The sequence below is a fragment of the Bos taurus genome, chromosome 4, assembly GCF_002263795.3.
Source record: "Bos taurus isolate L1 Dominette 01449 registration number 42190680 breed Hereford chromosome 4, ARS-UCD2.0, whole genome shotgun sequence".
Taxonomy (NCBI): Eukaryota; Metazoa; Chordata; class Mammalia; order Artiodactyla; family Bovidae; genus Bos; species Bos taurus.
Genome location: NC_037331.1, coordinates 32,563,792 through 32,580,376, shown reverse-complemented (window position 1 = coordinate 32,580,376; position 16,585 = coordinate 32,563,792). Strand labels below are relative to the sequence as shown.

General features: G+C 39.4%; 1 protein-coding gene across 4 annotated transcripts in view; it reads right to left on the bottom strand.

The window, feature by feature from the left end:
* The window catches only part of RUNDC3B (RUN domain containing 3B), a 167,301-nt gene extending 151,085 nt beyond the window's left edge, over window positions 1-16,216 (bottom strand). For 3 of the 4 annotated variants that reach the window (XM_005205269.5, XM_005205270.5, XM_005205271.5), the window contains exon 1: window positions 15,669-16,216. In XM_005205269.5, coding sequence (XP_005205326.1) covers window positions 15,669-15,787 — 119 coding nt within the window. In that variant the 5' untranslated portion in view covers window positions 15,788-16,216. 4 annotated transcript variants of the gene reach the window in all.
* Window positions 16,217-16,585: the final 369 nt, after the last annotated feature.

The following is a 16,585-nucleotide window of genomic DNA, read 5'->3' as shown; positions in this document are numbered from 1 at the left end:
GCTTAATAAAGAATACTTTCACTGGACACCTGTATCACATATCACTTTGGAATTCAATTCTTCTTTGTCCAAACACAAATGAAAATATTCAAGTAATGTATTTTAACATAAGTAAGCTATCAAGGCTTCCCAGGTGGCTCAGTGGTAAAGAATCTGTCTGCCAACACAGGAGATGAGGGTTCGATCCCTGGATTGGGAAGATCCCCTGGACAAGGCAATGGTAACTCACTCCAGTATCCTTGCCTGGGAAATTCTATGGAGAGAGGTGCCTGGAAGGCTACAGCCCACAGGGTCACAAAAAGACTGGGACACTATTTTGCAACTAAACAATAACAATGACAAGTTATCTAGTAATCTAGATAGACAGTTCTACTGCTGAAGTTATTAGATTTTTTAATTTCAATGCTTATTTTTTTCACAGTTTTTAAAGGTTTTCAGTTCAGATCGTTCAGTCACTCAGTCATGTCCAACTCTTTGCGACCCCATGAATCACAGCACGCCAGGCCTCCCTGTCCATCACCAACTCCCGGAGTTCACTCAAACTCACGTCCATCGAGTCAGTGATGCCATCCAGCCATCTCATCCTCTGTCGTCCCATTCTCCTCCTGCCCCCAATCCCTCCCAGCATCAGAGTCTTTTCCAATGAGTCAACTCCTCGCATGAGGTAGCCAAAGTACTGGAGTTTCAGCTTTAGCATCATTCCTTCCAAAGAAATCCCAGGGCTGATCTCCTTCAGAATGGACTGGTTGGATCTCCTTGCAGTCCAAGGGACTCTCAAGAGTCTTCCCCAACACCACAATTACCTGACATTCCACTGATAATTACTAGAAATTATTTGCTATATTCCTCATGCTGTACAATATATCCCTGTAGCTTTATATCTAGTATAAAATATAGTAAAAAAAAATTTTTTTTAAGCATGTACCTCTTAATCTCCTACCCTTACACTACCCCTCCCCCAGTCATCCACCCACTGGTAACCACTGGTTTGCTCTCTGTATCTGTGAATCTAAAGCTATTCAATGTTTAAAACCCCTAATTAGAGATTATTCATAATGGTGGCTTTTTTTTTTAAGAAGTGAGAATGGTTCTTTAGTTTACCTTCAGTCTTGTTTTAGAACTATCCACTGCTACTATTATTCACTAGTTGGACATAATTACCTCATTTGACAAACATTCCTACTATGTACTAGATGCTGGGAATAAAATAGATGCTCAATAAACTATGATTTCTGGACTTGAGAAATGCACATTCCAATAGAAGACAAAAAGATAATTAGATTACAGCATAATGAGCACCATATTTATTAAAAAGTATTTTGGGATGAGGGGGGATAATGGTTCTAACATTACTGGAGAAGCAGTAAAAGTTAAATTTGGATTTAATGTAATAAATCAAGGGTCAAAAGGATAGAAATCAAAAATATAAAGAGTTGACCCTTGAACAACACAAGTTTGAAGTGTGTTAAGTCCGCTTATACATGGACCATTTATTTCCCATTTATGCTACAACAGTATATGTTTACAGTTGGTTGAATCTGTAAACGCAGTCACAGTTTGGAGGGCTGACTGCATACACATGACTGTTAAACGTGGATTTCTGACTTGTGGAAGGTAAGCACCCCTAAGCCTCACACTATTCAAGGGTAAACTGTATAGAAAATGTAAAGAATATATAATCAACAAGTTCATATGGAGAAAACTATAAGGAATAAATTACAGAACAAAAAATAATGATACATAAGAAAAGAGAAAAAGTGAACATAAATAATAAAATGGTAGTCATAAACCCAAATGTAATAACATTAAATATAAATGGGCTAAATGCTCTAAATAAAACACTAGATAAAATGTAAAATTCAATTTTATCCTGCCTACAAAGAGATACTTTTAAGGACCCAAAAATACTTAGAGTTAAGAATAAAAAGTGTATCATATAAACATTAACTAAAAGAAAGCTATTTTAATTATGCTAATAGCAAAAAAAACTAGACTTTAAGGTAGGAACACTATTAGAGATAAAGAAGGACGTTTCATGATAACAGAGGAATGAAATCACTAGGAAGAGACCACAGTTCTCAATCCGTACCCACCTGGTAATCAAACAACAAAATATTTTAGTAAATAAATGACAGAACTAAACAGAGGAACAGACAAATCTACACTCAGACAGATCTGACAGATCGAACACATGTCTCTTAACATCAGGCTAAGCATACAACAAACTAGGAAGGATAGTGAAATTAGGAACACAACGGCATCTATAAAACATGAAATCAACAATGACAGAACACAGTCCTCCCTTGATACCTGCAGGGAATTGCTTCCAGGAACCCTGAAGAAACCAAAATCCACAGATGCTCAAGTTCCTTAGAGTTGGCCCTCCATATTGCTGGATGTGGAATTGGTAAATACAGAGGACTGTCTATATTCTTTTTAAATGCATATGAAAGAGTTACTAAAATTGATTGAATGTTGCATTGTAAAGCCAGCATAGATAAAAATTCAAAACTTTAAAATCTTTTCGAAGAATAAAATACTTAAGAATATATCTACCTAAAGAAACTAAAGACCTATATATAGAAAACTATAAAACACTGGTGAAAGAAATCAAAAAGGACACTAATAGATGGAGAAATATACCATGTTCATGGATCAGAAGAATCAATATAGTGAAAATGAGTATACTTCCCAAAGCAGTCTATAGATTCAATGCAATCCCTATTAAGCTACCAATGGTATTTTTCATAGAGCTAGAACAAATAATTTCACAATTTGTATGGAAATACAAAAAACTTTGAATAGCCAAAGCAATCTTGAGAAAGAAGGATGGAACTGGAGGAATCAACCAGCCTGACTTCAAACTATACTACAAAGCCACAGTCAAAAAGACAGTATGGTACTGGCACAAAGACAGAAATATAGATCAATGGAACAAAACAGAAAGCCCAGAGATAAATCCATGCACCTATGGACACCTTATCTTTGACAAATGTTTAAAAATCTACACATATCTTTAAACCTTATTTTTAAACCTTTAAATCTACACATATCTTTAAACCTTTAAACACCTTATCTTTGACAAATGTTTAAAAATCTACACATATCTTTAAACACATAATGTTTAAAAATCTACACATATCTTAATAGTATTTATGACTCATTTGTACCAGTAATGCAAGCAATGAAATAATGTCCAGCAAACAGCTTACTCCACATTATATTAACACATTTTCTGTTCTCTATTCAGAGGCTTGGTGCAATCTGCCTAATTCTCCCCAGGAAATAAACGGCTTGGAGTCATTTCAATCAGAATAAAATGTGAAAGTTATTTTTTCCCCCTGATACAAATATTGCATGGTGTGACAGTATAAAAAAAAACAAAAAACTGGAAATAGAACTGCCTTATGACCCAGTAATCCCACTGCTAGGCAAACACACCAAGGAAACCAGAATGGAAAGAGACACGTGTACCCCAATGTTCATCGCAGCACTGTTTATAATAGCCAGGACATGGAAGCAACCTAGATGTCCATCAGCAGATGAATGGATAAGAAAGCTGTGGCACATATACACAATGGAGTACTACTCAGCCATTAAAAAGAATACATTTGAATCAGTTCTGGTGAGGTGGATGAAACTGGAGCCTATTATACAGAGTGAAGTAAGCCAGAAAGAAAAACACCAATACAGTATACTAATGCATATACATGGAATTTAGAAAGATGGTAACGACAACCCTGTATGCGAGACAGCAAAAGAGACACAGATGTATAGGACAGTCTTTTGGACTCTGTGGGAGCGGGAGAGGGTGGGATGATTTGGGAGAATGGCATTGAAACATGTATAATATCATATATGAAACGAATTGCCAGTCCAAGCTCGATGCATGATACTGGATGCTTGGGGCTGGTTCACTGGGATGACCCATAGGGATGGTATGGGGAGGGAGGTGGGAGGAGGCTTCAGGATGGGGAACACGTGTACACCCGTGGCGGATTCATGTTGATGTATGGCAAAACCAATACAATACTGTAGTAATTAACCTCCAATTAAATAAATTTATATTTAAAAAAAACTAAAATCTTTTCAAATACTCTCTGCACAGTGGAATTAAGTTAGAACTCAATAACTAAAAACAGAAAGTCCTCAACTGTCTGAAAGTTAATCAGTACCTTTTAAAATAAACAATGAGTCAAAGAAGTAATCCCAACAGAAAGTAGAAAACATTTTAAATTAATTAATAATGAAGATACAAATTTTAAATCTGTGTCTGACTCTGTGACCCCATGGACTGTAGCCCACGTGGGTCCTCTGTTTGTGGAATTCTCCAGGCAAGACTACTGCAGTGGATTGCCATTCCCTTCTCCAGGGGATCTTACCAACCCAGAGATCAAACCCGGGGCCTCCTGCATCGCAAGCAGATTCTTTACTGTCTGAGCCACCAGGGAAGCCCCTTGTTTGCTATTCCAAAGCAATGTCAAACATGGAAATCTGTGGTCTGAAAATGCAAAGATTGGAAAGAAGAAAGGCTGAAAACCAATGATCTAAACTTCCATCTCAAGAATTAGAAAAAGAACAGGAACTTAAAAAAAAAAAAAAAGCAGAAGGAAGGAAATACTAAATATGATAAAGAGAAAGCAACAAATTAAGAAATATACAGAGAGGAAATTAACAAAGCTAAAGGCTGGTTCTCTGAAGATATTAATAAAATTTATATACTCCCAGCAAGAAAAAAAAAAAATGGGAAAAACAGAAATTACCAAAATCAGGAGAGAAAAATGGGAAATGACCAGACTTCTAAACGATAAAAAGATATTCAGAGGATATTGAGAGAAGCTTTAAATTTGGTAACATACAGGAATGGGTGTATTCCTTGAAAAACTCACTGAAACTGATAAAAGAATAAACAGGAAATCTGAATTGTTCAGTATCTATTAAATAAATTGAGTCTATTACTAAAAGACTTCCCACAAAGACAATTTGTGGTTCAGATTTCTTCCCTGGTGAATTCTTCCAAAAGTTTAAGAAAGAAATAATATTAACTGTACACAAATTCTTCTACAAAACAGAATAAAAGAACATTTACCAACTTGTAAAGTCAGATAATCTTACTGACAAATCTAGACAAGGACCCTATAAGAACAATCACAGACCAACCACTTTCATGAATGTGCAAAAATCCCAAATAAAATATCACCTCACTTAATGTACAGATACGTAAAAAAGATAAGACAGCACAACCCAGTTTATTTATTCCAGGGTTAGCATCAAAAAGTCAATCAATGTGATTAACTACATAAAGAGAAAAAAGGAGAGAAATCATATGTTCATCTTGATAGAAAAAGTATTTGACAACATTTGTTGTTATTCAGTTGCTAAGTTGTGTCTGACTCTTTGCAACCCCATGAATTGTAGCTCTCCAGTTTCCCTATCCTTCACTATCTCCTGGAATTTGCTCAAACTCATTCAGCATCCACTTACAATAAAAATTCTCAGCAATCTATTAGTAAAAAGAACTAAGAAAAACCTACTGCAAACATCATACTTAGTGGTAAAACTGTTAATACTTTCTACAACACTGTGGTCCTAGGCAGTGCAGTAAGACACAAAAGAAAAGCCATAAAGTTTAAAAAGGGAAGAAATAAAATAGGTAGAAGACACAACAATGTTTTCAGAATGCTTTGCACACATACAAAACTGCAAAAAATCTATTAGAATTAATAAGCACATCTGGTAAAATTGCTAATTACAAGAACAATATTTTTAAAAGTCAATTTAATGTCTATATATCAACAAAAAAGAAAAAAAATTTTTAATTATAATACAGAGATATTAAATATGGAAGAACAAATCTAAAAAGATAAAATCTATACATTCAAAACTACGAAACATCTTTGTGAAAAATTTCAGAATAGCTACAAATACATGAAAGGATGGAGATTTTTTACTCATGGATTGCATTTAAGTCTTGTCAAGATGGCAGATGATGTATAGATTAAATGCAATCTTAAAAAAATTCCAACAGATTTTTTAAATGGAAATTGACAAGCTGATCCTAATATCTAGTTTGCAAAGCCCAAGAATAGCCAAGACAGTCTTGAACACAAAGCTGGAGAACTTATATTTCCAAACACCACAACATACTATAAAGATATAGTTATTAAACCAATATGATATTAGCTCAAGGACAATCAGACTAATGGGACAGAAGAGGGAGTCCAGAAGCACACACACGAATGATGCCATCACCTTGTCGTTGTTCAGTCGCTCAGTCACCTGACTTATGACAAATGTGACACTTGAGTGTAGTGAGGAAAGCACGGTCTTTTTTAATAAATGGTATTAGGGAAGATCCCCCAGAGGAGGCCATGGCCACCCACTCTAGTATTCTTGCCTGGAGAATCCCATGGAGGGAGGGGCCTGAAGCGCTTCTGTCCACAGGGTAGCAAAGAGTCAGACAGGACTGAAGCTAGTTAGCACACGTCAAACTGATTTTCCTAAGGAAAATATTTAATCTTGACTCCTATATTTCACAGCATGAACAAAAAATAAAGTACAGGTGGACTGTTGATATAAATGTAAAGGACAAAATTAAATCTTCTAGAAGAAAACAGAAGAATATTTTCATTACCTTGGAGTACTAGACCAATTTCTTAGGCAGGCCACAATAAGCACGAACCAAGACGGAACTTTATGATGGACTACTTCACAATTATGAGATTCTATTTATCACAAAATAAAGAGAATGGAAAATCAAGCCACCAAATGGGGAAAGATACTTACATCACATAGACTCAGCAAAGATCCACATAGAATATACAAAGAATTACACAAACAAAACATCAGACATTGCAAATGATAAACCACTTGAACTGGCATGTCACAAAAGAGACTCTCCAGATGGCCAACAGACTTATGGAAAGGTGCTTAACTTCAACAGAGATCAGGGAAATACAAATTATATAAATCCCCATGTGACACCCCATCAAACCACTAGAATCGCTTAAGTGAAGACAGAAAAATTTCAAGTGTTAGTGAGGATTAGAGAAACTGGAATTCTCATACAGTTGACCCTTGAGCAACATGAGTTTGAATTGCATGGGTCCACTTAATGCAGGCTTTTTTCACTGAATCACACACACACACAACACAGTCAGCGGTTGGTAGAATCTCAGAGTGCAGAACTGCTGATGCAGCCCACTGTGAAGTTACATGCAGATTTTAGGCCATGTTCAGAGTCAGCACCCCTAACCCTACTCCACTGTTCAAGAGTTAACTACACTGCTCACTACTATGCAGCCTGGCACAATGCCTTTGGAAAACTGTTGTATCCACTGAAGCCACACATCTACATACCATATCACCCAGGAACTCCACTCCTAGGTATATATCTGAAAGAAGTAGGTACATATATTCACCAAAATACATATTCATGAATATTCAATTAGTAACAGTCAAAGAGTGAAAACAATGCAAGTGTCCTATTTAGGCAGAATGGATATACTGTGGTATATTCACATCACAGACTGGATTTGTTGAGTGTTGCCTCACTGTGAATTTGAAATGAATGGAAAAATACGTACCTTTTTCTATTTAGTTTATTTTGCTCAACATTATGTTTGTGAGATTCATCCTTTTTGTTGTACATAGCTGTAATTTAATGTTCAATGCTGTATCAAATTCAAAAAGAGGCAAAACTAATGGTGTTGAAAGCTAGGAGCATGTAGTAACTGAAAGAAGGGAAGGAAGAGATTTCTGCGGCTTTGGGTAGTGTTCTCTTTTATTCAGATTAGATCAGTCGCTCAGTCGTGTCCGACTCTTTGCGACCCCATGAATCACAGCACGCCAGGGCTCCCTGTGCATAACCAACTCCCGGAGTTTACCCAGACTCACGTCCATCGAGTCAGTGATGCCATCCAGCCATCTCATCCTCTGTCGTCCCCTTCTCCTCCTGCCCCCAATCCCTCCAAGCATCAGGGTCTTTTCCAATGAGTCAACTCTTCACATGAGGTGGCCAAAGTACTGGAGTTTCAGCTTTAGCATCATTCCTTCCAAAGAAATCCCAGGGCTGATCTCCTTCAGAACGGACTGGTTGGATCTCCTTGCAGTCCAAGGGACTCTCAAGAGTCTTCTCCAACACCACAGTTCAAAAGCATCAATTCTTCGGCGCTCAGCCTTCTTCACAGTCCAACTCTCACATCCATACATGACCACTGGAAAAACCATACCTTGACTAGATGGACCTTTGTCGGCAAAGCAATGTCTCTGCTTTTGAATATGCTATCTAGGTTGGTCATAACTTTGCTTCCAAGGAGTAAGCGTCTTTTAATTTCATGGCTGCAGTCACCATCTGCAGTGACTTTGGAGCCCCCAAAAATAAAGTCTGACACTGTTTCCACTGTTTCCCCTGTTTCCCCATCTATTTCCCATGAAGTGATGGGACCGGATGCCATGATCTTCGTTTTCTGAATGTTGAGCTTTAAGCCAACTTTTTCACTCTCCTCTTTCACTTTCATCAAGAGGCTTTTGAGTTCCTCTTCACTTTCTGCCTTAAGGCTGGTGTCATCTGCATATCTGAGGTTATTGATATTTCTCCCGACAATCTTGATTCCAGCTTGTGCTTCTTCCAGTCCAGCGTTTCTCATGATGTACTCTGCATATAAGTTAAATAAACAGGGTGATAATATACAGCCTTGACATACTCCTTTTCCTATTTGGAACCAGTCTGTTGTGCCATGTCCAGTTCTAACTGTTGCTTCCTAACCTACATACAAATTTCTCAAGAGGCAGATCAGGTGGTCTGGTATTCCCATCTCTTGAAGAATTTTCCACAGTTTATTGTGATCCACACAGTCAAAGGCTTTCGCATAGTCAATAAAGCAGAAATAGATGTTTTTCTGCAACTCACTTGCTTTTTCCATGATCCAGTGGATGTTGGCAATTTGATCTTAGGTTCCTCTGCCTTTTCTAAAACCAGCTTGAACATCAGGAAGTTCATGGTTCACATATTGCTGAAGCCTGGCTTGGAGAATTTTGAGGATTACTTTACTAGCATGTGAGATGAGTGCAACTGTGTGGTAGTTTGAGCATTCTTTGGCATTGCCTTTCTTTGGGATTGGAATGAAAACTGACCTTTTCCAGTCCTGTGGCCACTGCTGAGTTGTCCACATTTGCTGGCATTTTGAGTGCAGCACTTTCACAGCATCATCTTTCAGGATTTGGAATAGCTCAACTGGAATTCTATCACATCCACTAGCTTTGTTTGTAGTGATGCTTTCTAAGGCCCACTTGACTTCACATTCCAGGATGTTTGGCTCTAGGTCAGTGATCACACCATCGTGATTATCTGGGTCGTGAAGATCTTTTTTGTACAGTTGTTCTGTGTATTCCTGCCATCTCTTCTTAATATCTTCTGCTTCTTTTAGGTCCATACCATTTCTGTCCTTTATCAAGCCCAACTTTGCATGAAATGTTCCTTTGGTATCTCTGATTTTCTTGACGAGATCTCTGGTCTTTCCCATTCTGTTGTTTTCCTCTATTTCTTTGCATTGATTGCTGAAAAAGGTTTTCTTATCTCTTCTTGCTATTCTTTGGAACTCTGCATTCAGATGTTTATATCTTTCCTTTTCTCCTTTGCTTTTCGCTTCTCTTCTTTTCACAGCTGTTTGTAAGGCCTCCCCAGACAGCCATTTTGCTTTTTTGCATTTCTTTTCCATGGGGATGGTCTTGATCCCTGTCTCCTGTACAATGTCACGAACCTCATTCCATAGTTCATCAGGCACTCTATCAAATCTATCAGATCTAGGCCCTTAAATCTATTTCTCACTTCCACTGTATAATCATAAGGGATTTGATTGAGGTCATACCTGAATGGTCTAGTGGTTTTCCCTACTTTCTTCAATTTAAGTCTGAATTTGGCAATAAGGAGTTCATGGTCTGAGCCACAGTCAGCTCCTGGTCTTGTTTTTGCTGACTGTATAGAGCTTCTCCATCTTTGGCTGCAAAGAATATAATCAATCTGATTTCAGTGTTGACCATCTGGTGATGTCCATGTATAGACTCTTCTCTTGTGTTGTTGGAAGAGGATGTTTGCTATGACCAGTGCATTGTCTTGGCAAAACTCTATTAGTCTTTGCCCTGCTTCATTCCGTATTCCAAGGCCAAATTTGCCTGTTACTCCAGGTGTTTCTTGACTTCCTACTTTTGCATTCCAATCCCTTATAATGAAAAGGACATCTTTTTTGGGTGTTAGTTCTAAAAGGTCTTATAGGTCTTCATAGAACCGTTCAACTTCAGCTTATTCACAGTCCAACTCTCACATCCATACATGACCACCAGAAAAACCATAGCCTTGACTAGATGGACCTTTGTTGGCAAAGTAATGTCTCTGCTTTTGAATATGCTATCTAGGGTGGTCATAACTTTCCTCTCAAGGAATAAGCATCTTCTAATTTCATGGCTGCAATCAGCATCTGCACTGATTCTGGAGCCCAAAACAATGAAGTCTGACACTGTTTCCCCATCTATTTCACATGAAGGGATGGAACCAGATCCCATGATCTTCGTTTTCTGAATGTTGAGCTTTAAGCCAACTTTTCACTCTCCTCTTTTACTTTCATCCAGAGGCATTTTAGTTCCTCTTCACTTTCTGCCATAAGGCTGGTGTTATCTGCATATCTGAGGTTATTAATATTTCTCCCGACAATCTTGATTCCAGCTTGTGTTTCTTCCAGTCCAGCATTTCTCATGATGTACTCTGCATAGAAGTTAAATAAGAAGGGTGACAATATACATCTTTGACGTATTCCTTTTCCTATTTGGAACCAGTCTGTTGTTCCATGTCCAGTTCTAACTGTTGCTTCCTGACCTGCATATAGGTTTCTCAAGAGGCAGGTCAGGTGGTCTGGTATTCCCATCTCTTTCAGAATTTTCCACAGTTTATTGTGATCCACACAGTCTACTATGTATAGCATTGATTAAAACAGCTTCAGACAAAAATATAATCACGATAGGCAAGGTATGAACAGTGTGCTAAAGCATTCTCAAGGAAATAGTAACAAGGAAAGTAAGTCACTGCACTTAAAGTTATTTAGATGATTATATCACCAATGATATTTGGTAACATTTCACATATCTGCATTTTAACCACCTTGTTCAAGTACAGCAATATATCTTTTTTTCCCCTGATTATTCAGCACCAGACGTTAAGAGGTTCAGAGTGCAAAAGCTCACTCACTGAACTTAGGTGTCTCAGTGCTTTTTTTTTTTTTTTTTTTTTAAACACTGGATAAATTTACTTATCTGCTTTCCTAGTTCACAACCAACTATAATGAGCATGTCAGGATGGGAAGCACAGAGGAAAGAGCTGGTAGAAACAGGCAGAGGTGCAGGAAATAACTGCTAACTTGGTAGGAAGAGCCAGCAAAGCAAAAGCAGACCAAGAACACCAAACACACCATGGGGCCATGTAGCAAACAGCTCTGTGTGCCTCAGGAGTCTCCAAGGGCAACCACTGCACAGGGTACATTCACAGAAACAGATCCAGAGTAAAATCACTTTTAAGGATTCTATGCCGAGTCTTTTTAATAAGGTAGAGAAACATACAATGCTTTTTAAAAAGCAGTTTATCCATAATGCTTTAAATAGTATTCTTTATTGTAATATAAATCTGAACACTTAAGATTGTAAGCTTCAGTTAAACAGAAGACTTCACTCCACAAAAAATGCTGAGTAAAGCACTGCAGTTGACTGGAGAATTTTAACTCAAACACTAGTTACAAGAAAAATAGGAACATTTCATTTCCCAAATACATTGAGAAAATGAGGCACTATTCAAATGAGGTTATCTGAATTAACATTCAAGTTATGAAATAGTATCTTGACCTATAGAAAACTAAGAACTATGTACACGTTATTAAAAGTACTTTAATTTTGAAAATCATCATCTGTCTCTACTGTGCTTACTTCCTCACACCATCTCCTTCAATCTTTCATTAGTCCTTTCCATACACCAGACAGGGAAGTTACGGCTTTATGTGGGAGTTTCTCTTAATGTATTGGTTTAGAAGTTTGCCAAATGTTATTTTTAAATATATGCACCTATATTTAAATGTATATCTTAAGAATTTTTCACAAACTATTATTGACCCACGGAAAGAGAACTTATATTTTAATTCTCCTTGCCACCAGAACTAAAATCAAAAGAATATGTAAGTTTTTCAATAACTTATGAAGCTTAAAACTGTAACTAGTACCTGATTTTCTAGGATGAAAAATGCAGGTTAAAAAATCCTCAAGGATTTTAACAATTTTTATAAATGATAGAGAATATGCAGAGAAAATACTAGTTTGTATATAGAAATAAGTCAGTTTATGAATATTTTAGAGTTGAATGTGGAACATTTAGAGACTTTGAATGATCTATTTTCTATCACAATCTATTAAAAAAAAAGATTAAAGACTACTTATTTGCTGAGATAAGTACTGTTTTCAGTCTACAATATATCGATGTTCATGAAAAAACTGATGAAATAATTACACAATCACAATGAACCAAAATTCAATTCCTGACTATCCTACCTAACCAAATAACTCACTTCCAAAGTTCGAACTGTAACACTGTTCTTAATATGAGGCATTTTCAAACCAAAAGAATTGTGGTTATATAATAAGGCTGTAAACCTAAACTGAGAGTATGCCTAAACTGTGTAAGGGGTAACGAAAAGCATTACTGTCTAAGTATTGATGCATATCACCTGTACTGATTAACCTGCAAAGAACTTAAGCAGGTTAAAATATCTTCCCACCCTCAACTAACACATATACCAGAACGCTAGTCAGGGGTGGGGGGAGTTTGTTTTGGTTTGGTTTGGCTTTCTATACTATTTTATTTTTCCAGAATACCAGTAGAGAATCAAGGTATCACAATATAGAAGGCACAATTCAAAATGTTTTTGTTTACAGATAAAAAAGCACATACCTCATCTACCTACCATTCAGCATATATCTACTATTACCCTGCTCATGTTTGGAGAAATTCAAAACTAAGTATGAACCAACCCATTCTGCTGGAATGAGCTCTAGCTTTTTTTTTTTTTTTTACTAGTTTTAGGGCTGTCAGCGAAAATTACCAATGATTCTGTCCAAAAATATTTTACAAATGAGAAAATTGAAAAACAGACTTGTTAAAGGACACAATTAATTAATGACAAAGTAAACTTAGAACTCAATTATATTTTCACTAAACCAGCTTCTTCCCAACTTAAATATGAAATCACGTCTGATCTGCTACATAAAGATTTCAAAATAAATTAACAGATGTGGGTGAGATACCCAGGTTCCTATAATTCTGAAAGAGAGAAAAGCAACAGAAATTCACAAATACTGATTTGTTTCTTTTGCAGAATTCATGGGGATACTTAAAACACCCAAATGGCCTACAATGACTTTTCCCCCAAAACTAAAAGCCTTTAGACAAAATCTATCAAATAGGTTTCATTATTAGAGAAGGATAATTGATATGCACCAACTATTTGAACATGAAGAACAGTATTAGTAACATTATCCACATAAATAAATACAGGAGTTGAAATCTAAGCCAGAAACTGAAATTTATTATAGCTACAATAATGAAATTTCTTTTAGCTACAACACTAAATTTATTGTAAACTGTAACTAAAGTCAGCATGTATGCTCATTCCAGAGTAGAAAAGAATAATTAGACAAACACAACAAAAATTCTGCTATCCTAGACAACTGTCCACACAAATCAGTGTGATGTGACTGAAATTCCTTAAACATGTAACTTAAATAAGGTTTAGATATGTCCCTTTTTTACCTGAACTGCCTCTGCTGCCATGACAAAAATGGAGACGCAAAACAGTATTCTCCACTGATTTTTTTATTCATGTTTTTATTGTCTTTAAACATTAGTAGAGTTTAAAACCTCTCACAGTGTTTTACCCCAAATCTTCAACACCCACCGTTCTGAAGACTGCCACAATGATTGAGAGCAATTTATGTCAGCCCAGGTGTTTGAAGCTCCAGGTTGAAATATCTGGCTAACTAACATCATCCTGCTAAGTCACTTCAGTCGTGTCCGACTCTATGCGACCCCACAGACGGCAGCCCACCAGGCTCCCCTGTCCCTGGGATTCTCCAGGCAAGAACACTGGAGTGGGTTGCCATTTCCTTCTCCAAAGCATAAAAGTGAAAAGTGAAAGTGAAGTCTGTCAGTCGTGTCCGACCCTCAGCAACCCCATGGACTGCAGCCTTCCAGGCTCCTCCATCCATGGGATTTTCCAGGCAAGAGTACTGGAGTGGGGTGCCATTGCCTTCTCCGAACATCATCCTACAAACACTCAAAATCACTTCAGCTGCCACGACTAGGTAACAAAACTTTCCCAAACAAAAACTGTTTGTAAGAAAGTTAGCCTTGCTTACTGTTCTATTTACCTAACTTAAAAACACTGCCTCGATGTAAAAAAAATTTCATACAACCTATCTTCCTCAAAAAGTTGCATCCTAAACAGCACAGATGTCAATTCAAAAGATTCCGTATTAATATTTTACTGTTTATAACTCCAAGTGCCATAAAAGTCAGTGAGGCAGGTCTTCCTACCAGAGGGGTGAACAGCTGTTAAGTCAAAAGCAATTAAAAAAAAAAAAACGCTCAAAGTTACTGAATATAAGTCCGAGTATAAATATCTATATTCTGCTTAACATGCTAGACACATCTTTATACAAGGAAAAGAAAAAAAAATGTAAATTGTAAAGGAAGGAAAGGTCTCCTCATTCTCTTATTCTTACAGGATTTTTGATGGCTAAGGAAGAGTTTCATGCAACAAACTACTTTTACAACAACTTGATGGCTCAATGACCTTCCTAAGAAATTAATGCTTAGGACTACCATGGATTTAATACCCAGAAACAAGACTTAAACAAAATGTCAGCATGCTAAAAGTCAGTTATTTCTGACTACAAGGCTGGTTGAAAGTAATTTCTAAATACATTTTTTAAAGTAAGGGAATACTACGATTATAGTTACAAAACAAAGAAAGGCAAAACTTGAAATAAATCACCGACTAGGTATCTTCCACAGTCCTACTCTTGGTATCAACTGCAGAAATATCAGTAACACTGCAATTTAGAGTGCAGAGGACAAGGAAACACATACACACGCGACTAGCATGGAGTAGGCACTCACTATCCGTGGCACGAAATGACAATATATGTCCAAATAATCAAAAACAGAAAACAAAACGCACTACGATTTTGAGGCAACACAGTCAACAATTACAGCGACAATTACTTGACGAAAAGCTGCCTGACAGCTTAACGCGCACTAAAAGGAAACGGCTCCTCCTCCCTGCCCTCCTCTTTCACTCAGACGCTAGATTGTACATTGAAAACAAATCCTCCCCGAGCCCCGCCCCAAGCCCTACCCTCAAGCGGTTCCCAGCACTGAAACTGACGGAAAGTCCGGGGCCTTGGCGGAGCCCAGACCGGCCCCACACAGGACGCTCTGGCCGCGGACACGCCCGGGGCGGCGGCGGCAGCCGGGGCTCCAGCCGGTTGTCTCCGGGACCCCCAGGGTCTAGCGCTCTCCCCAGCCCGCGGCGCCGGCGGCCCCCTCCTCTGTCCCCGAGCGGCGGGCCGCGCCGTACCTGCACACCGTGATCAGGTTCCTCCTCTCCACGGCGGCGTTGCGGGCGCTCAGGCTCTTCTTGACGCCGCCGCCCCCGCCTCGGCTCCCTCCCAGGCCCCCCAGGCTCCGGGAGGCCATGACGGGCTGACCCCAGGGCCCCTTTGTCTCGTGCGACCCCGCCCGCCCCCCCACACCTGCTTCCCTGGGCTTTTGCTCGGCTTGCGGCCGTGGGGATGCGGGAGGGCGGCAGGGAAGGAACGAGGACGGAGGGAGGGTGTGGAAAACGATGGGGGACTGGCACCCGGGCACTGGCGGCTGGCGCACCGCACCAAAGCTCTACACACATACACACACTCACGCGCACACACGAACGCACCACCCCCGCTCTCGCGCGCGCCGCCAGCTGCCGGTCTGTGCGTGCGGTTCGGCGTCGGCCGCTCCCCTACTTCCCCAGGGATCTCGGCGCCGCGCACGCGCGTGCCCGCTGGCCCCGCACGCCCAACCACCCGCACTCAGCCGCCACTCGCGCCCCAGCAGCGGACGCCACGGGAGCCACGGGCCTCGCGCGCGCAACCCCGCCCTCTCTGCACCTATCGAGCCAATGCCGCCCCAGCTGGAGCCAATCGCCGCGCGCGAGGGGCGGGGCTGCCGCGCGGACCTTTAAAGCTACCTGCTAGAGCCCGCCCCGGCGCGTGGGCAGCTGTCAGGAGGCCGGGCTCGAGCTCGCCACCCGTGTGCTGCAAGCAGTCTGCACACTGGGGAGCAGCGCCCCAGCTGGCCTGGGGATTGTGGGATGCGGTGCTCAGGAGTGCCCCGGGAACATTGCCGACCCTTTCCCGGAGCTCAGCTAATAGCTGGGATCGCTAGCTCTAAGGGCTGACCCTATTGCTGGAATCCGACTCCCCAGCCTAGTGGCATCCGTAGCTACAACGCCAA